At 44.3% G+C, this 21,705-nt stretch overlaps 1 protein-coding gene across 2 annotated transcripts; it reads left to right on the top strand.

Moving 5' to 3' along the window:
• The first annotated feature begins 23 nt into the window (after window positions 1–23).
• On the top strand, window positions 24–13,238 carry ARFRP1 (ARF related protein 1). 2 transcript variants are annotated; one of them, XR_012831624.1, is made up of 8 exons: window positions 24–78; window positions 1,507–1,606; window positions 1,996–2,083; window positions 2,559–2,641; window positions 3,123–3,204; window positions 3,699–3,769; window positions 3,950–4,032; window positions 10,048–10,077. XR_012831624.1 is itself a non-coding variant. In XM_075721016.1 (8 exons), exons 2-8 carry the CDS (start codon window positions 1,514–1,516, stop codon window positions 11,800–11,802), a joined length of 606 nt encoding a protein of 201 aa, XP_075577131.1. In that variant the 5' UTR covers window positions 24–78; window positions 1,507–1,513; the 3' UTR covers window positions 11,803–13,238. The 2 variants fall into 2 exon arrangements, 1 of the variants encoding a protein (XP_075577131.1); XM_075721016.1 differs by lacking the exon at window positions 3,950–4,032 and adding an exon at window positions 11,715–13,238 and having other exon boundaries at window positions 10,048–10,148.
• Window positions 13,239–21,705: the final 8,467 nt, after the last annotated feature.

The raw sequence follows: 21,705 nt of genomic DNA, 5'->3' as shown, positions 1-21,705 counted from the left end.
CGCGGGGAATGGCGCCGGCGGCCGCTGAGGACGGGGAGTGCTGAGGCGCGGTGTGACGGGAGCTGTCTCCGGTACTTGGTGAGGGGCTGCGGGCTTCGGGCTCTGTCCTCCGCCTTCCGCCCTCGGGGGGTGGGGGGGCGGCAAGGGCCGCGGTGGGGGCCGGCAGGGCACGGCTGGGCTTGGGGCGGGCCTGCGAGGCGCCGCCGGCCCGGCCCGGGAGCTGGCCCGCGGGCCGTGAGGGGGAAATGGCGGTGAGGGTCGGTTTCCCCCCTCTCCCCTGTCCCGCTGTGGCAGGGGAAGGAGCGGGGGGGTTCTCCCGGATCTCGGGGCCGTGGGCACGCCTAGGATCACTTGCCGGCCGGAAAGGGGAGCGGGCTGGGGGGGGCTCGTCCCTGGCCTGCGGCCTCGATGCCTGCCCGGGGGACGGCGTGAGGCCGCGCCTCTTGCAGAGCTGGAGGGGAAGGGTCCGCGCTCGCTCGGCGGGTACCTGTGGGGGGTAAAGCCCCTGCGCCCTGAGGTGCCCTGTCCTCACGCTGCTTGCCCCAGCCTGGGAAATCCCTTACTTCTGGCCTGGAACGCTTTTTTTTTTTTTTTTTCCTTTTGGCAATGTTGTTTGACTTCAGTGATTGTTTATCTGCACGCTTGCTCAAAGACAGTTCCTTCTCAAAGTCTGTTCCTTGAGGTTCCCTTTAAACAGAACAGTTGTTGCAACATTCTGTGAGTCAGCCGTAGCACTTGGTACCAATACTTCCTGCATCTGAGCAAATCCTCTGCCTGATTTGTGCAAATCCAGTGAGAAAAAAAGTGTGGGCTTCTACAGGTGTTGGTGTCGCTTTGTTTGATTCTTAGTCTTGTGCTTTTGGCTCCTTAACTTACCTATCGTGTCTTCATGGCGTTGTAAGATGACAAAATACGTGTACGGTGGATGCCGTAACAGGAGACTGTTGCTGGATAAGGCTTGCATTAAGATAAGTAGGGGGTTATGTGCCTTTAAGGTATGCTGCGCTCAGTTCGACTGTTAGCGATCCCGTGATACTGTTATATGGATCGGGAACAAGGAGGGGGGAAACGACGTGTACATTCTTGCTCAAAATACCCATTCTGTGTATTTGTGTGAAGCTGGCTTCGTTTTCTGTGTTCTTCGTTTACATGTACCGCAAAAGGCATTCGAGCTCCTCTTTAGCTCTCCTTTCAGCCCCAAAGCAGACAGGGTAGTTTTCAAGTGAGGGTTGAGTTTGCAGTGGATGCTGTGCACTACATGCAGAACCAGGGGTTAAGCTCTTTGGAAGATAATCCCTCACTTGTATCCATTTGAAAAGTTGATCTTGAGCTATTTGCATGATGTCTCTTAGATCTGTGATTTGTCCTGGAGTTGCCTAAGTAGGAGAGCTCCTGATAAAAAAATAATGTCGTTTATTTATCTGGTGTTGGGAAAAACTTGCATTGTGGAATGAGAGACTTTTGGAAATGACCTGTTTGTTAATGATTTCTTGGTACTTGTTGCAGGAGCAGGATGTATACTCTGCTGTCTGGACTCTATAAATACATGTTCCAGAGGGATGAGTACTGCATCTTGATCCTTGGTTTGGACAATGCTGGTAAAACCGTAAGTGCTGTTTATTACCAATTGCGTGGAGGGCACACGCAATTCTAAACATCTTCCAAAGATAAAACTTCCGACAGACAGGTCAATCTTTCTTTGGCTGTATTGTGAGTTATTTTAGTGATGTCACACCAAAGAATCAACTTTTCCCTCTTACTTAAATTTAGCATAAGCTTTTAGGGATGTAGCTGAGGCTTTGGTAATCCTGTAATCACCCGTGATCCCTTCTTTCCTTGCTAAAATAGGGAACGAGAAGAGTGGTTTGTTCCAAGGTTAGGTAGGGCAGTATCTGTTGGAGCAGGGTTCTGCAGAAATAAAAAGGCAGGTTTGGGTTAGGATTATCCCAGCCGTAAAATATTTGAGAGTAAATACTTTTTCTTGTTTCTTTTCAGACCTTCCTTGAACAAACTAAAACTCGATTTAACAAGAACTACAAAGGGATGAGTTTGTCCAAAATCACAACCACTGTAGGCTTAAACAGTAAGTAAATCTGTTTGGAATTTTTTCAGCTTTCCTGCACAATTAGACAATAGTTTGAAATATTTAAGAATTGACAAGAGCAAAATAGCTCCTGGGAGTAGAGATTGTAGCTCCCAACTCCCCGTGTCTTTTTGTAAGAGAATAAAATAGGCTTGCTTAGCTTATGAGGAAAAAACCGTGACGTCTTAACAAACCAAGTATCCCATTTCAGTGCTGTGCTCAGAGGTTAAGCTAAATTTCACTGGAGTTCATTTGTTGGCCTGATTCTGATATTATTTGCACTGGTACGACTCTATCTGATATTAGCGGTCACTCTTTGCAGAGGTATTGCTCTGTTGTCGAAAGTGGCCACTGTATGTGATTTGTTCCTCTAGAAGACTGTTCCACCCTGGATTTCTTAGGGGGTGTGCAGGTGTTTGTGCTTTAGAGAACACCTTCAGTTTTCATTGGATTGTTTTTTCTTCTTTCCCTCTAGTTGGTACTATTGACGTTGGCAAAACTCGGCTAATGTTCTGGGATCTTGGGGGACAGGAGGAGCTACAGTCTCTTTGGGACAAGGTTGGAAATGTGTTCTTTTTCTTTTAGAAATGGTTTTGTCTCTTTTAGAATTGAAGCAAAGTGATCATTTAGTAATCATACAGGCTTATTGGTAACCCTAGTATTTAGCATCAGCACTTTTCCAGAGATTCAACTATATCTGTGCAAGATTAGCAAAGACAGTGCTTAATGTTTGCATTATTGTTTACAGGCAGCAATTACCAACCCATATCAGAGGGTTGTGCCAGTAGAGATAAGTTTTTGGGGGGGAGCATATGAGCTTTTTCACCTGTTGGATTCAGTAGGCCTGCAAACAGAACAGGCAATGCATTCTGCGTGCCACCATTCTTCTCTCCAGACGTCCTATGGAAACAGCTGGCTGTAACTGGTTGAGCTCTTCCATGTGTATCAAAAATTCACCAAATTTAAATAGAAAAAGTCAGGAAGAGGAACAATTGGTTCTAGCAGATAGATAACACTAATATCTGTGTTATCTTTTCAGTATTACGCTGAATCTCATGGAGTGATCTATGTTATTGACTCTACTGACGAGGAGAGGCTCTCGGAATCTAAAAGAGCTTTTGGTGAGTACGTGGTGTTTTACCTGTACTGTGATTTCATGACGTATTGTGGCACAGGTCTCTCATTTACTATCACGTCTGTTCCTGTGTCCTTGAAGTAAGCTGCGTGGCCTGTTGATGACATATCTGTAGGGCGCTTGCACTTTTTTGTTGATGCCTGTCTTGCCTGTAACACAGGACTCGCTTTTCTTGCCTATAATGGCCTTGAATCTTTTTTTGTGCTTATGCTCACGATTTTGGAGTTTTTATTCCTTATTCTATATTTATCACCTCGTTAATTCTCAGTAACATGCTTGTTGATGAAAGTTAAGTTTGGAGCTTGATCTGGAAAAACTACTGTGAAGAAAGTAGACCCAAAAGGTTGTATTGAATGAAACTATAATGCAAGAAGGAGCCTCTTCCTTCATCCCTTTGTCCAGATAGTCTGTGTCGGGCATTTGCACAACTTTATCTTCCAGAACGGGCTAAACCTCTGTTTTTGTTTCTGTGCTTTATAGAGAAGATGATTACCAGCGAAGCTCTGGAAGGGGTTCCCATCCTGGTGTTAGCTAACAAGCAGGATGTAGAGGTAAGATTATTGCAGTTTACTTCTTAAGTGAGCTGATAAGCCTTGGAAAGGTGAGCTCTGAATTCATGCTAAATTTGTTTCACGTTCCTGGACTGAATGTATGGTGCTTTCCCACTGCTAGAAATAATTGTTTTAAATTTTGTTTTAATTTTTTTCCTTTCTCCTCCAACCCTTTTGCAGTGGCATAAGTGAGCTTACTACAGGCACCTCCATCTCAGCTGTTTTGAACTTCTTATGTAAACAGAACAGACTACATAGCTATGGTGGGTCTTTCTTGTACCGTGACTTGGTATCTTGATACTGTTTTTTCCTGTTTATTCAGCAAAAAAATGTTTACTGCACTTTGTTTATGCTGCTCTACTATTACCTGGGAACAGCACAACAAATGTATGTGAAACAATATCATCCTTTCCCCCATAACCAGTTAAGATCTGTTCAATGAAACATTCTGTTTGTCCTAGAGCATTCCACCAATGACAGCAGTGAATGGCAAGGGATGCTTTTTCTTGGTAGTATAATTTGAATTCTTTCTAGCATATCCAGGACTGCAAAACTCTTGTTTTGTATTTGACAAGTTAGCGGGCACTACAGTGTGGCTGTTTAGGTGACGCATCCAGGGCAGTCCTCGTCTCCCCTGGCATGGAAAAAAGGGAAGAGAGTGCCTAAAGTGGTCGTGGTATTTTCCATGTTTTCCTCCTCCTTTCCATGCCTTGCACCTGGAATTCCGGTATTGCAGTTCGAGTGGTTAATCTATAGATGGAGCCAGAGACTTTCAGTTGAATTGGGAGTACCGGTCCTGGCAGCTGTGGTCAGTATCTGTTTCCAAGTACGCTAATACTTCCCAGCTTCTTCCCCTGGAATTTACAGCTATCTCAGTGAGTGTACTTGTGGAAGATACATAGAGATCACTTTGGCTTTAAAGGAGGATTTGGTTACACTTCATGTGTACAACACAACAGACTTTTTTGGATGATCGTGAGATTATCTAATCATAGAAATAAAAGAAATGTAGTTCCACTTAAAAAGCAGCGTGAGATTGAGACAAGACTCCTAATTTATGGTCCTGACTTTGCTGTGATCCCTGGTATGTGGGGAAATTGACTCTCTTTTCTGTGTGGAAACCAGAATATTAACTCTCATATTTCCATGCAACGCTACAGCTTTACAGCAGGGAGCAGTCTGCACTCTTGCCTTTAGCTGTTGAGCATTAAACTATATGCAGTGACCTGGAAAGCTGTTCCAATTCTCCTTATGGCTGTATATGCATATTTTGTTATGGGCATGCTGCAAAAGCCAGCTCTTCTGGCACCCTGGCCAGATTAAAGAAAAATGATTGAACAAGTGGACTTGTTTACACGACTAGAAAGAGGTACATGGAACAGGCTCTAAAACGGTGAATGCCTCTTTGCCCTTTCTGGAGGGTCCAAGACCAGCCCACAGGTTCAGTGCCTTTATGCAGTCGTAGAACTGTGACGAGAGATTAGTGAAACTATCAACTGGAGGTATACCTATTTTTAAGAAATATCTAAATTGTCTATTTAGAGATCTATTCCTAGAGTATGATCTTGGATATGTAGACATCCATATCCATCCAGAGAGAGACATCAGTGCTATTAATAAACATTACAGAGACTATTGCTTATTTTTCAGTAATTATTCAGGCTCCCTTAAGCAAGGTTTAGAAAACTGGAAGGCCTGTTTCTCTTCCACTGATCTGGCAGAATTGAAGATGTCTGGAAGAAAATTGAACATTACAGGATTATCAATGGTAGAGGTTTTTCTGCTCTGGATCCCCAGACTGGATTCCCAGTGGGGAATTCTCACCTGCATCCCTCTGTCGTTAATATGGATCATGATACAGGAGGATAAGTGGTATCTTAACCTCGCTGGTATGTGCAGATGAAAGATAATACATGATGATTATGTCTTTAAAGGCCAACAGAAGACTTGTGGTGAAATATATCAGTAGTAGTACCTCTGACAGATATATTTTTTTTTTTTAAGTTTACATTCCTCACTGTAAGCTTACAAAAGTTCTGACTCAATGCCTGAAATTGCATAAAGTTTAAGAATTTTTTGGCCCTGACGCCAAATTCCTTATAGAAAAGAATTCCACTGTTAATAGGAACTGCTACCCTAGGGTAAATTGCATCCACTCAGCACTGCCAAGCGTGAGCGGTGTTTGGCCATATCAGGAGATAAAATAGAGTCATAGACTGCAAAACACCCATTCTAATATCATGACAATACTGTATATGAATTTTTTTGTACCAGGAGAATGCTCTGCGTTAGCAGGGGTTTCAAAACTGGATCATTTTGTAATTAAATAAAAGACTGAGTCAAATATGTGTTGCGGGAAGGAGTTTGTTTCATTTTGTTTTTTAAAGGAACTGTTGCTTTGTAGGGGAATTCAGTGTCTAATATATAATAATTCATGTGGACTCCCTTTCGAGTCAGAATGCCACTTTTGAAAATATTAGGCAGTTTTGCTTGCTTACTGCAGAAAAAGCTGCAAAATAGGAATTTATATTTGCCTTTTTGATGTGAATGCAGCTGTTTAAAGGTTTATAAAAGGTATATATTTCTGAGCTGTACAATGAACTGTTAAAACTTGAGGATAGAATGGCTCGTTTTGCAGCAGTATTAAAAGTACTGAAAAACTGATCTGAAAACCTAGCATATGAAAGCAGTTGGGTGTTGTATGATGTCTTTGGGAGGAAGTTTTGCTTTCCTGATCTTAAGATAAATTTTGGAAATTTAATTTGAAATCTCCAGAATGCTGGAAAGCTTCCTCGTGTCTTTGGAAAATGAGGAGTCATGGTGAGTAGCAGCATATATTTGAAGACTCATTGTGTTGCCTATTTTCCACACAGTTGTTAGAAAATAGGCCGTTCTAATTTCCAAGTTAAGAAATACCTCAGCTTCCCTGTAAAATTAATTTTAATTTAAATAAGCTTGTTTTAATTTAAACAAGCTTAAGTTTTAATTCAAAATAAGCTTGTAAAAAAGATAGCACAGCACATAGGTCAGGTTGGTTAGACTTTTTATTAAATAGTTTTACTTAGGCTCCCCACCTTTCTGTTGTTTCTTTCTATTTTAGTTCCATTCTGCTGATCAATTGCTCTTGAGATGGCTGAAGAGTCTGTACTTCAGGTTTTATGCTGATATGAGGCCAAGCAGCAGCATTGTCTTTCCTGCAGTGGATTAGGCAAATGGATAAAGACGCTACAATGCAACTTTTTTTTCCTAAAACAACCACTTGTGCTTTTCTGCAGGTGACTCCAGAAGTGGAGCCTCGCTGCTTGAGATATTTCTAGGTGTACCGTTCCTGAGTCTTAATTTGCGTAATGCTGTTCTGAACCCTTCATAAAAGGAGTGTGGTTGTGCAGGCAGGTCAGTCCTGGCTAGGCTATGCCTTGAGGAGCCTTCACGAAAAGATGGTTTGGAGTGCATTCTTCTGGGGAAGTTGAGATAGAAATATGATTCGTCAAGTTGTGTGAGTTTCCTCTGAAATGTGTGGTAGATAATATCATTCCAGAAAGGTCATCTGTGGATTTTATTATTGTAATGGTACGCTGTTGATGTGATCACAAATCCAGTTTGCTCTTGGTTTATGTGGTTTCAGTTGAGAAACAAAACAGATCTGTAAACAAATATTTTGTAATGTAGATAGGGAGGTGGAAAAGAGGGGAACTTAGAAGCCACAACTGACATTTTCTCCTGAGCATGAGAAGCTCAAATGCTCCTAGTTGAAGTGATGGGTAATCTGCTTCATCCTCTGCTGTAAGACGAGACTCAAGTTCATGGCTTCTCCTTGAACACTAAAAGAAGGCTTCTCTGCATTGATAGTTCAGCGGTGCTATGCCCTCTGCTGTGTTACTGTACTTTGTCCCAAGGGGAAAAAGACATTCCTCAAAACAGGTGTAGTGTTGTGATGCAGCGACATCCTGCTATAAACCACATAAATGGTGCAAAGTCAGAAGCAAAACTCTTTCTGATGCAGATTTCTATGGAGAGTGATGGCTGGACAGCTTTGTGGAAGTTAGGGCAGGCCACGGTTACACCAGTGGGTGAGAACGGGAAGTGATTGTAATGGATTCAGCTGGGCAAAAAAATGGCTGCAGCAGTTGTAAGCTGCGCTGGGAAAAGTGGACTTCTCAAAGATGGGCAAGGGTGAAGGAGGTGGGTTCTCGGTGCCGGTGGGCGTACTGGTCTGCTGGTGGGTTTGGGGAAGTCCATTGCCTGATTGCTCTTCGCACAGGCCTGTGCAAGTAGAAATAAAGGACAGCGTGACTATGCTCTGCGCTGTTATTTAACCTTCCTGCTGCCAAGTCTCATTTACTTAAAAAAATAAGTAACGACATAAAAAATAGCTCAAATTGCTGACATGCAGCTCTTCTTCCTTCCCAGTTATTGGTTAATTGACTTGTCTAGAGCTTTGGCTTAAGTCAAGAGGCAGCTGGGCCTGCCTTTTTTATTGGCGGTAAATGTCATACCAAATCTAAAGTAGTGTCTTTTACAAACTTGTAGAGAATGGTTGTTTGGTAGTAGTCTCTTGTCCATCTCCCAGACCTGCTGGTATGAATTCCAACTCCCAAGTCCAGTCTGACTCCCTCTAAAGTTAGAATTTGTTTTTTTAAAAACTTATTTAACTATTTATCTTGTGGATGACAGCTCATCTTTATGAATTGCAGGTTTTTCATTTGGCAGAAATCCTGAAGTTAAGTTGTTAGGGCTTTGGTGCAATGAAGTAAGTAATATTTCTGGATACAGTTTCCAGCTCATTGATTGAAACTGCAAGTTTGAAAAGCAACTTAGGTCATAAGAAAGTACAGTCATCAAAAGTTGCACAACTAATGGATTCTAGGCCCTTCGCAGTGGAAAATCACAAGTCTGGATTCAAGAGTACTGGGTGAATTGGGTGCCATTAAATTCCTCTCAAGCCATTTCTTAAGAATGCTTCTTACTTATAAGCACTGAAACCTGCTTATTTGTCACATGGTCATCCCCACAGTAGTTTCCTGTATTTAATTTCTCCAGAACCATTATTTTGCAAAATGGATAGCTGGTATCATTAATTTCCGTCTTTCTGCTAAGTTAGGGCTCAGACTTGTAGAAGACTGAATTCCTGTTTGCAGGTAGTCTGTTCTTTCAAAGTGTACCTCCACTTGGACTAATCCTCAAGACTCACAAGGGTCTGATTTGGCATTTGAGGAAACTCTTGCCCAAAACATGTATTGGAGCCTCACTGAAGGTCCAAAATGTCTTTGCAGAGAGGAAGAAAGCTGGGCTCGTGGCCAGCTAAAGTGCTTAAATGGCTTGTCCAAGGCTTCTGAGGAAAAAGTGGGCACTGAGATCCAGAAAGGATTTAAAGGCTGGTGATTTTTCTTGTACCTGCTTCTTGTGTTCAGGGAGGAAGATGCAAGTCTAGACGTCGGTAGGGCAGGTTTGCTTTTGTTGTGTTTGTAACTCTAAGAATAACATTTTTGTGGTAACACTGTGATTTATGTCAGGAAAGTAATCCCGTGGTTTATTGGGGGCTTTATGCATTTGTGTATTTTAAAACCACTTCCCAGCAATCTCCTAGCAGCCTTCCAGAAGTGCAAGACCTGCTAGTGATCAAGAACAAAGTGACACCAGGCATCAGAAAATGTGCTGCATTTAGTGCTGTCAGCATTTTCTCCTGCATGCAAAATGCAAACAAACAAGTCCAGAGCAGCTATGCCTTTGATGTCAGGGAATGTGCTGAGAACTTGGGAAAAATCCTGTCCAAGCCATTTTCGTGTCCAAGTGTGCGCTGGGAGACATGATCCAGGCCATTGGCAAAGAGTCAGCTGCAGGAACTGACTTGCCTGGGATTCTGGCAGGTACACCGTTTCAAAAGGCCTTGTAAATAGATGTGCTCTTGTAGTGTTCTGGTGGACAGAACTTGTGTGTGATGGTTGGGGCAGGTTGGAAGGAGTATCCCAAGCAGGTTGGGCTTGGTTTCATGACTGTTTGCTTAGAAGTGTACATCTTGAGGATCAGGGGGGTGTGGCAGTGTGTGTATACTGTCTGAAAATAGCATTTCTGGTGAAAAAAGAATACTTTTTTATATATATATATATATATATATAAAGAGGTGGATTTGCTGTGTTAGTGGGTGAGGGGGGTTTAACCTAACAGTGTTGTGCCGTCCTGACTGGAGCAGCACTGTGGATTTGGTAGGATTCATTTTGGAAGAAGGTCACCATCTCTTGTAGCATAGAAAGCAAGCTCTTCTTTGGTTTCCCTTGCAGACTTGTCTGTCAATACCTGACATCAAGACAGCATTTAGTGACTGCATTAACAAAATTGGGAAGAGAGACTGCCTGACGCAAGCCTGCTCTGCTCTTACTGGGTAAGTATGCGAATGGATGGTGTTTTGGTGAACTGAACCACTGCAGGGTGTCACACAAGCAGAGCAGTACTATAGGATTTAATAACCCCTGAAAGGGAGCTGTGCTTCCTTCTCAGCAGTGACAGAAACTTGTTTGTGAACCTTGGACTTGCACCAGGTCAGTAACTTCATCTGTAAATCCCACCTATGAAATACGATGAAAACATACTATGGCTGAGAGCCATGGGACTTGGAGGCGTATGGAGCTGTTGATTCCTGTCCTTTATCGTCCCTTCTCCGTACACAATAATCTTTGCAGTTGTTGGCTTGCTGCAGCTCCTGGCTTTTATGTAAGAAGTTGGTTGAAAATACAGCTGTTTATGATGCTGCCAGAGAAATGAGTGGTGTTCTATTGTTGGCAGAGTAATTATGCTCTTGCTTTCATAGTTTTTTGGCATGCAGATGACCTTTGTTATGTAGATAGTGTAACAATCTCCAAGAGTGTTCTTACACTGGGGATGCCTGTGGTTAAGATACAATGACTAGAACAGACCAAAATTTGGGAGACTGAGATTCTTCTTCCAGTCTACACAGCTGTGCACCACACAGCTGCATGCCTCGACCTTGATCAACCCACAAGATTCTTGATGTCTTAGCATCACTGTTCCACACTGAATCTTGCAATACTTTGGTTATGCTTTCGATTCTTTGGGTGAAAAGTACTTTTTGATGTAAGTCAAAAGTACTGTTCCAGATGGCTAGAAATAGTCCTGCCTGAATTACTGCCTGTACTGAATCCAGAGCTTTGAGATTTCTTCTTTTTTTTAATCTAGCAGGAAAGCTGTATTATTATACAAGCTACTGCAAAGGATAAGAAGAGTGTCTTAAACTATGAGAAAAATCTCTGTTGTCTGTATTGCTAAGAATCAAATGCCATTAAGCAGATGAATGACCACAAGAACAAGAACAATGGTTAAGCACTGACTGGAAGAGAAGTATTAGATAATAATCTTATGAAATGCAACCTTTTCAGTTGTTGTGGGGTTTGTACGAACTCTTCTAGTTTTGATCTGAGTGGAATTTCCTTTCAAAATTTCAAAAGTTTGTGTTTGCACTAAAAAAAAAAAAATTGTGGAAGTCCTGGCTGGGAAGCTGTTCAGGCCAGTGAGTTGGTGACTTGCTTGGCAGCCCCAGCACAGATGATTACAGAAAGTTGGAGCCAGGGCTGGAAGATCTGATACAACTAGCTTGAGGCTTGTAGCAAACCTCAAACCAGCTGACTGTCAAGTGGTTTGATGCTTGTTCATCCCAAGGTTTCCACAGAGTTGATGACTAAATTGGATGTAGACTTGTACAGACAGCAGAAAAATAAAGGCTGGAGTTTACATACTGAGTTAAAAGAAATCAGATCCCCTTTGTTTGCGTGTATGAGAAACCAACACGGTCATGCCAATAAATAACTGCAGGGCAGAACCCTTCACTTGCTCTTGTAGGGGCTCAGCAAGGGACTACATGAGCCATGGTTTTGTTTTTGGGGTTTTGTTTGGTTGGTTTTTTTAATCTTGTCTACTTATCTTATTTCCTTAGCAAAGGAGTGAACGAGGGAATTGAATGGATGGTGAAATGCGTGGTGAGGAATATTCACCGGCCCCCAAGAAAGAAGGACATCACGTAAGAAATTGAAGGACAGCCAAGGAACGGACAGTCTTTTTCAACACAGTTTTGTGTTCTCTTTAAAGAAGGTGGTCCACTGGATTCCTATTACACCTGATTCTTTCCTAAGTTTGGAGACAAACATTCTCTTTCTGTGTGTAAAAAAACTTGAGCAAAGGATTCCAACTGGGTGGGGGGTGGGAATCTCTTACATTAAGTATTAAGTCATTGGCCTGAGAGCATAGGCCGAGTGGCAATCTACACATTGTTGCAGATGCAAAGGACTTAATTTTCTACTGTACTACTTTGTGATTCTTGATTTATTAGTCTAACAGGCTAGAGGCCAGTGACATGAAGGAACTCCTGAAGGAACTGTGTAGGTGAATATGAAAGGGGAGGGAGAGCCTGGGGAGTGGCTGTCCCTTCTAACTGAGAAGACACCTTGCTGCTCCAGCCCCACGGCTACTATAGGTGGTGTTACTGGCCCTGTTATGCTGCTGTTTGTTTAATGGGGGGAGACAGTGTTGATTATAACTCAATTTTCAGTCGGCATGTTGATTCGTAACTTTTACCTGTGGTAAATGCAGATATGGAAGCCAGCAACGGCACAGTGGTACACTGTTCAAAATGATTACTCTTAATAGGACGTGAACTCCGGAAGCGCTGCCTTGCTTTGACTGCCAGTCTCTCTGTTGTGCATTCTCTTTAATTGTAAGAATAATTGGTATCTTCTGTAACTGGAATGAATTAAGGCCCTCTCTGTGAGCTTTCTAGGCCAAAAGCTGAACCTCTAGGCAGGGAGAAATCAGTATGCAATAAAGCTTCCTACTTCTTTGAACTTCTGTTGCTGAAACAACTGATGTTTGGAAATAGTGGTACTTAGCCCTCTAGTTTTTTTGAAATGCAAGAGAGAACAGAAAGGCAGCTCTCGAAGACACATAGCGCTCACTTCTTGTGCTGCCTAGCCAGCTAGTAATTATGCTGATGTATCACTAACATTTCTCCAAATATCTCTTTTTACACATTTTACAGTGGTTTGGCAGTGGATGTTGCTCTTTGCACGCTTTAGTTACTCCTGGCACTGATGACCGTTCTGTGCTGTTTGCTCACATAAGTAAGGGGACATTATTCAAGTTCTTTTTGGGCAAGTCAGACAGAAGTATTTGTTTGAAGACGTGTTACTTGGCATCTGTGGAAGAACTTTCTGCTAAATTTTCTGCATGCAACTCATTGCAGATTTTTCTTAAGAGAGAACGTAATTCATTCCCTCACATTTGGGTCAAAGTGTGCAGGCAGCTGGGCTGTGTCATTAAGGACATGAAGTCAGTGGAAATAGACACATACTGGAGAGCAGAGTCTTACTCCTCAGTAATGCTAGGATAAGAGGAGGAGCAAGTCAGGCAAACTATCAGATAAAATATCAAATCCCTTTCAATTACTTGCTGTTGTTAGAACAGATGGTATAACACGCTACCCGAGTTTGAATTTGAATGGTGCCAATGTCAGCGCCATATCCCAGAAGAATTAAACTGCAGTAGATCTAACTCAGACACCAGCGACTTCATGAGGCTCCTTCAGACCTAGTGCCCCATCTCAGGTTTCTTATGCACTCTGTGAATGTAGAGGATCCCTTGAAGATCACTCACCTACTGCAAGAAGTGGCACTTTCTCTAGGTGCCGCATGTGATGTAGGGCTGAGAGTTTCAAGCGTACAAAAGTATTGGATACCCAGTGGTCATTGATTATAAGGGAAATCTCTCTCATTTGGCCACCTCTGAAAGCCTGAGTATTTTCAAGGTATCTCTGTGGTCCTGGCTCTTGTTTGGCAGGGTCTGTGCTAACAGTTAAAGTGAAGATGTCAAACAGTGACTGGTGGACAAAAGTGCCTTGCTGAGAGACAAAACACTTTAGTCAAGTAACTTGAAATGTCTGTTTAATGGGACACCAGGGGTTTTCCAAGCTTTCCACATACTATTCTCAGATCTCTTCCTCTCCCCTAGGAGACAAGGGAGGAAAAACAGTTTTGAGCTTGAGGCCGTAACTGTTCTCACAAGTTTCTAGACACAAAGACTGCTTTGTGGCACATATCAGTGGGAGGTCTTAAATTAAAGCAAAGAATTATGGGTTCTCAAGAGTGGGAAAGTCTTTCACCCAGAAAGATGCATCAGCTGTGATACGTAAGTATGAACATGCTCTGATGTCCACAGAAAATCGGGGAGGATTTCTCCAAAGCCGGCAGTGAAAGGTTCGATTATCAGTCAGAGTTAGCTTCTAGAGCAGTAACAGCCGTTACTTGATGGGGCATACGCATGCAGCAGCTTGGCTCCCAACGTCTGTTTTAGGAAAGAGTTTTGCAGTCAGGTTTTTCCACCATTATGGATGAAATGCACCTCCTTGATACTGTTGAAAGATTTCCCGAGTGCTGGGGAAGCCCAGCAGGTAAACAGTCAAGCCAATTGTTGAATTGCTTTGGTGTGTCCTCCATGCTGCAGCATGACTGCAATGAAGGAATTCAGCTTCATCAGCTGACAGGTGCAAGATAAAGATCTTGCCTTGCAGGCACAGCCTGGGCTCGGATATCACTGATCATGTACCATGTGCATTTACGTGAAGCACAAAGACAATGGCATGCTGCTAAGTCAGCTGGGGTTTTTGGGCGCATCTGCTTTATATGGTCATAAATGGCTACACAAGGACACCGATGACTTCCTCCTTCAGTTGGTTTTATTGCAGCTTCGGCCCCTATAAGCAGGTCTGTTCTGCTAACAATGCGTCAGTACAGACCAGTGGAGTAGGACCAAACTGACATGGAAAAGCATTCTGAAAAGGGACGGTAGCCAATGCATAAGCTCCACCGAAAAGAAGAAAATCCCACTGGGATAGTCTAAGATGATATGCTGTAGCTGATAACTATTTTCTATTTTGATCAGTAATTTAATCAAAAATTTATAATATTTTAGGCTTGCGCTTTATGTAAGTCCTTACAGGAAGTGCAGACTTATTTAAAACGCTTTTGCATTGCAAGTGACCCCCCTGCAAGACCACCAACCAAAGCAAGGACATTTCTGAGTAGTTCAAGTAATCAGTTTTTCAGATTTTTGACACATTTGAGATGGACCTGTTTTGCCCATGCCTGTTTAAAGCATTTTCTTTCTCTGAAGAGGTGCTTTATCTTCCCAAGGTGAAACAGATTCATCATCTGCACTTAGTAATCGCTTTTTCCTTTAGCATGCTTTAGGTGAGGTAAAGCTAAGTGTCTAAGAATCATGGTAGTAGAATTACTTACCTTATTTGAACATTGGCAGAAGATCAGCTTTCTCTCATCCATCTGGAATTTCCCTGCTATGCAAACGTTTGTTAGCAGCGGGAGGCAAGTGCGTTCCTTAAAAAAAAAACAGAAAAAAACATTTGTAATGCTTTTGAGTACTCTATGAATCACAGTGCTGTCCACGTGGTGGCAATTTCATCTTCATTTGGAACTATGGAAAGACACAGAATAACTGAGTTACAGCACTTTTTTTGCTGGTGCTACCTAATCCCGTCCCAGCCTAGCGCAAGGCAGCGGTGACGTGTTAGCCTTGCCGCAACGGCCTGATGATCTGCTTCTCAGTGATGCTGATGTCAGATCTTATCCCACTCACCACGACACCCCGTCCCACAGAACCAGCAGAAATACCAAGCTAAATGAGACACGGCTGCGTGCTAAGTCCGACATCTTATTTAAGGCTCTGGCCAGTACCGGCTGTGTCAGAGCAAGGTGAAGGAGCCAGCAGAAGGCATGTATGGGGTAGGTGCCCCGGCCAGCCTTCCTACGCTCTGCTAAACTGAAATCAGCCTCTAAGAGAGAAGTGGACTTACTGTCCTTTCAGCGCCGCAGGGTTTTATTCCTAATCGAGCTATGTTTACTCTCCTCTTCCTTGCGATCCTACTCCAGCACTGCTGACACATCCTGTAACATCATTTGTACGCCAACACATCCAGCACATCCATCAGTTCATTTAAGGTAAGGATCTGCCTTTGCACACTACAGATAGCAATCTCAAGCAAAAGGGCACTTTACTGCACGTCTGGAAGGTTGCTTCTCCTCAGTGATGATGTTTTAACTGGGCCTGAAACCTTTGGGTTAGTCATGATTTCCAGAGGTGTGTGTTTATGAATAACTGCCTGTGAGGTACCATTGTGGGTTTGGAAAATGTAAGGTTATGACAGTCCTCAGCTAAAAACCTGGATTAAAATACTTGAACTTTTCTGAATTGATTTAGGCATTTCATTATTTTTTGAAACAGTATCCTGGGACTTCTCTGCTGGCAAGTGGTAGGAGGGAGTGTCAAGGTTGAAGGAGAGAACTTCTGGAGGGATCTGCTAAGAAAGGCGAAGAGGGGTGCTGTCACTGGTCTTGACCATTATCCCTTTAAATTAAAAAAAAAAAAAAAATCTGATTAATGTAGCTTGTAACTGACTGGCAGCCACAGACAGCAATGTCCACACATAAAGGAAAGTGGGTTTTGCCTCTGCTTGCAGCTCTGCTTATGCTCCTCAGCTTTTACCAAAAGAAGCACCACAGCTCAAATTTGCCTTCAGTCTTGGGACCATTTTCAGAGTCTGAAGGCAATTACTCCTAAGTGTTTGTTTGTCTGTAGATTCCCAAAAGCAATTTGGACAATCAAGAAAAACAGGCTGAATTGACCCTGCCACGGAGACAGGTTATAGGCTGGATGCCCTCTCAAAAATCCATTTTGGCACACTTTTCTATTAAAATTTCGCTCAAATCTGTTTCCAGGGAGAGAAGAGGCAGTGGAGAAGTGGAAAGAGTGTTTGCCCTGTGCCGAGCTCTCATCGGGGCAAAGGATGCCAGAGAAACTAGAGCAGGTGCTTTTTTCAGGCTGGAATTTTATACAAGTTGGAAATCCCACATGAAGTATTCCTGGTGTAATAACACACAGTATTTTGCTTGCTGGACCTCAGGCATTTCCTGCAGCATCGCCCTTTAGTTTTGTTTCTTGTGCTTCTGAAATCCCTTAAGGACTTGTTTTTCCTGCTCCTCTGGTAAAACCAGCTTCCATGACAACTATTGGGGGCTTTCCATTAGTTTCTCTACGCACGCTTAGGCTTTTTTACATCCAAAACCATTTCACAAGGACATGGTCACAGCTATCAGTAGTGCCTGCTCTCATATGACTTCATCCGCACAACTTAAATCTGATCACGAGCCTTCACCCATGAGACTCATCACTTCGGAAGGGACTGCTGATTAGATTTTCTGATGAAAGAGAGAAACAAATCGGTACTAAAAGCAATCAGAACCTCATTCAGGTAGGAAAGTGACTGGACTGGTGCAGAAAACTTGGACAGCACAGTATACAACACCACTGGGGGGAAAAATGACCTAAATTTCATCCATAAACTAGGTGCACGTCAAGCGGAAACAAGAGGAGGAGGAACATTTGCAGTGAATTACTCAGTAATTAGTAGAATTACTACATTAGAAAACAGTAGAATTACTGTTTTCTGAATTTACTGAATTACAGTAGAATTACTACATTACTCAGAATCTCCTCATTCCTTCTTGGTCACACTGTCTTTCCTTAAAGCCAAAGGCTGCTGATTCCAAACGGGCTTCCAAATTTCAATTTTGTTAGCAGTGTCCTCTGTTGAATACCACATTCCCCGCATCCTTTTTTGCAGCAGTCTCACCTTTTCCGCAATCATGTTGTCACATGCTGTTAAAAAGCAGTTGTGAAGATGGGGCAGTAGATGTATTTGCTCAGGAATGCACAGGATGAAGCATCCTTTCCTTGAAACAATCCTTGCTGGATGAATATGTAGTAATCTTTACTAATGCTACTAACTCGTGAGTAATAACTTCTTTTGGTGCATGTCCATAGATGGTACTGTCTTTCTACCATCCACAAGTGCACTACTTGCACTTCCTCTATCCAGTCACTTCTGAACAGCTGCTCCCTGCCATTGTGGCCGTGACGGGAGCAAGCACACACCATGGAGGACTCCGGTGCTTAAGCCCATGTTCCTCACAGACTCACTCGCCTGCGGTGCCCAGGAGGTGAAGCATGAGCGACGCAGCTCTTGCACTCGCTGCTGCTCGGCGAGGGAATTGCCCAGCAGCCAGGGAGGCAGCTGCTGGTGTACGACGAGCACAGCGTTATTCAGTAAAAGCTTCATCCTTTGAAGTGTACATCCTTCAGCTGAACGGACGTCATGCTAAACGTTTGGAGGAACGACTTCAAACCTCTGATCCAGTGCAGCCTTAAGACAGCTGTATTCAGTACACACCGTAAGCACTGCTCTGCGGATAAACTAAATTCATGTAACACTAAGTGCTTTCCTGAAACAGAAACCTACAGCGTTGTTTCTGTTGTGTTCCTACTTGTGCTCCAGTTCAATTCCTAGCCAGGAACTCCTCTGCTGGTTCTCAGAAGTCAAATAACCTGACACAATCGCATCTGTAGATTTCCTTTAGATTTTTTTTTTTTTTTTTTGAGTCATACTCACAATGGGTTCTATAAGACAGTCATAAAGATGCATAAGGAACTCATTGTTCCCAGAAACTGGTATTGCAAATGACACCTCCTCACTGCCTACCCCTTTAGACAGTAACAGTCGAATGAATACACGGGCAGACCCTCTTTGTCGCCCCGAGATTTTGCTGGGTGCGCCCGTTTTGCGACCGAAGCCCACCGTTCATTCAGAAGGTGACCTGTGAGGTACCAAGGGCTATCCTGCCCTGTTGGGAGATTTTGCTCCTCTGACACAAACAAGGCTTCTTTTTTACACTTGAGATCGTGCATAATACCCCCATATATTGAACACCACGCTTTCAACAGATGATCTTTGCCCTGGAGATGAAAGCAGTGGGAGCAAAGGCAGCTGGCCACCTGTGGAAGGGGGAAGGACAGCTACTGAATCGAAAGCAACTGATCCCACGCAGCCCCGTCCTCTGCAGGGATGAAGCTCTCCCAAGTCTGCGCCCACGTCCTCAGTGTGGTGGAAATTTTGACAGCTCATCTCCATGCCGTGAGGAGAGGCAGGATCACAGGGTAGTCTACAGCACAGGCTGTGAAAGACCTAGTAAATGCCCCGTGAATACAACTGTTGGCCCAAAGGGCAGGGGATCTCTGTAAACAAGAGGTGCTGAATCACAGGTTGTTCCTGCGTGACGTCATTCAGTCCACAACACATGAAACTGGGTGAAAGAAGAACTTGGGTTTGATCTTGCCAGAGCTATTTGTTCTTTCAGGTTGAGAGTCATAAAGTGGGGGATGTACACTCCTATTCTTATCTTACATTTCCCAACTAAAGAGTCCTTGCTTTAGCTTCTGGGAAGACCAAGAGAAGTCCAATAAATCACCTACCAAGCTCCAGTATCGCACAAGGACGTACAGAAACAGAAATAGAAACCAGCATCAGGGAATCTGGATGAGCAGACTGAGGCTGAACAAGCACGTGGGAGCGTGTCCCTGAAGCCGAGCTGAACTCTCCAAACCCGTATCTCGTCCCTTACGCTTCGTAGCTGAAAACAACCTTAAGTCCACATGCTGAGACTCAGCAGCAGCACCCACACCGCCCAACGCACATCCTCACTGAGCTCATGTCCTCGTAGCGATAGCTGGGAAGTCATCGTTCTCTGCACTTCCATAAAAAAAAAAAAAAAATCAAGTCTCCTGGCTCTGCTCCCCTGCATTACAACTAAGTCACAGCACAGCTGGAGCTCTGCTACGTTTGGAGCAGCTGGGAACCCCCAAACCGAGCGGGCACCTGGCACGTCGGATGCCTGGTGCTCTTCCTGGGCGAGCGGTGACGAGGGGCACCACGCGCCGCAGCCGGGGTCTTGATTCTCCCCCGCAAACATACGGCACTGTGAGGTCTCTGATTTCCAATCCCGCTTAGTCACTGAGGTACAGCAGGCTGCTCTAGCCCTCCCCCTAAACATTGTGTAAGATGGAAAATGCCATTGTCTTTAAACAGTAAGCAAACAGTTGTTTTAGGAAGACTCCTGTTTCATGTTGACCCAGATAATAATACATAAAGTACTTGCAGTTCTAAACAGTGAGGATATTGTGTAAGGATATTATAGCTGTAGTCATTCCAAGCTTCCTGACCGTGCTTCCCAGAAAACTAGTTCTAGCTAAAGGGAGTCAGAAGGTTTACTAATATACTCTATTTTTATTCAAGCTAAGAGGAGGCAGTGCCCAGACCTGAGCGTTTTAAGCTAAGTACCTTGGGAGCAAATTCAGCGGAGCCAAACAATGGCTGAACAAATAGAAGAAATGTGCTTCAGATATGACCCTGTTTGCTGGATGAATTCCCGTAAGTGACCTTTTAAGCCTCTCAAGACAAAAGCAAGCTTTTCTGTAAAGGGCGACTGTCCTCCCAACACTCACTTGGAAGAAAACACTGGAAATAAATGAAAACCACAGTGTTGTGCTCTGTAACCGCTCCAAGAAACCAGATCCAAGGTTTTGTTAAACAAAAGACAATTTCGTGCTGGTGTTGCTTTAGCTCCCGTTTTAACTATTGAGTCAGTGCTACGGCACTGTCTGGACAAGTCTGCTGGGTACCGAGTACCCCCAAATAACTGCACCCGCTCAGGGAGATGATGGGTGAAAGGTCCTGTCGCCTGTTCTCGCCTTACTCGGCAGCAGGCAGCAATAATTTGCTTTTTTGGAACACGCTTACTGCAGAGACCTCTGAAGACCTTTGAAACGTGGAACCTAGAGAGCTCATCACGTTTTACAAGGAGGACCAAAGGGGCCTTTGGGGACCGACGTGGGCAGCTGGGCAGCGAGGGAAGGGGCGGCGGGGGGCGACCCCCAGCCCTCACGGCACCCCGAGGCCAGACACGGCTCTGAAGCGGGGACCCTTGGGCAGCACTGGTGGGGTCATCAGGCTGCCAAAGCGTCTGAGCTCCTTCAGTAGGAATAACAGCGACAAAGCAGTTCCCTTTTCATTAAGGTCTGCCATCGAGCTTTTTACATTTTCATTGAAAGGATTTATCAGTCAGACTCTGGTTTTGGTTGGCGCAAGGCAAAAATTCTCATTTCATTAAAAGAAATATGAGGAAGAGCGATTGGGCGGCAGAGCTTCATGCGGCTCCGGCCAGGAGCACATCAATGGTCACGAGCACTCGGCCCACCTCCTCACCTGCCGTGCCGAACCGACGCAACCCCCCGGTCCTGACCTCTCGGTTCCCCTGCGTCCGACCGGCCCAGGCTGGGAACAGCTCACGTCGGCTGTGCGTCCTCTCGTTCGCTCTTTGAGATATCCCGCTCTCAGGAAGCTCCTTGAGCACAAAAGGGAACAGAAATCATAAACCGAGAAGGGGAAGAAATGGGGTCGGGGGAATGAGAGGTGACCCATGGGGTAGAAAAGCATCTCCCTGGTCCCGCACATGTGACCAAGGCTGGTGGCACCTGAGCCCGGCCACGGGGCTCCGGGCGCTGCGAGAGCAGACCTGCCACGGGCAGAGCGGGCCCAGCTCCCTTCCACGGTGCAGCCGGCACGCTCGCCGGCGACAGCGAGCAGGTCAGCGCCCCTCAGCAACCGGTCTCCATAAAAACAGGGATGCAACTTCTCCTTCTCCTGCTTGTTTTGAGATTGCATCCCCTGAAAGCCATGGGAGGCTCAGGGAGAAACAAATGTGTACGAGATTGGATATTAGGAAAAATTTCTTCACGGAAAGAGTGGTCAAGCACTGGAACAGGCTGCCCAGAGAGGTGGGGGAGTCCCCGTCCCTGGAGTGTTCAAAAAACGGGCAGAGGTGGCACCTGGGGACATGGTTTAGTGGGCATGGGGGTGTTGGGTTGATGGTTGGATTGATGCTCTTAGAGGTCCCTTCCAACCTTAATAATTCCTAGTTTTTACTTTCATTATAAATGATCCAGCCACCAAGCCAGGAAACATGGAATTG

The sequence above is a fragment of the Pelecanus crispus genome, chromosome 14, assembly GCF_030463565.1.
Source record: "Pelecanus crispus isolate bPelCri1 chromosome 14, bPelCri1.pri, whole genome shotgun sequence".
Taxonomy (NCBI): domain Eukaryota; kingdom Metazoa; phylum Chordata; class Aves; order Pelecaniformes; family Pelecanidae; genus Pelecanus; species Pelecanus crispus.
Note: the sequence above shows the minus strand (reverse complement) of the source record. Positions and strands in the feature narration are given on the sequence as shown.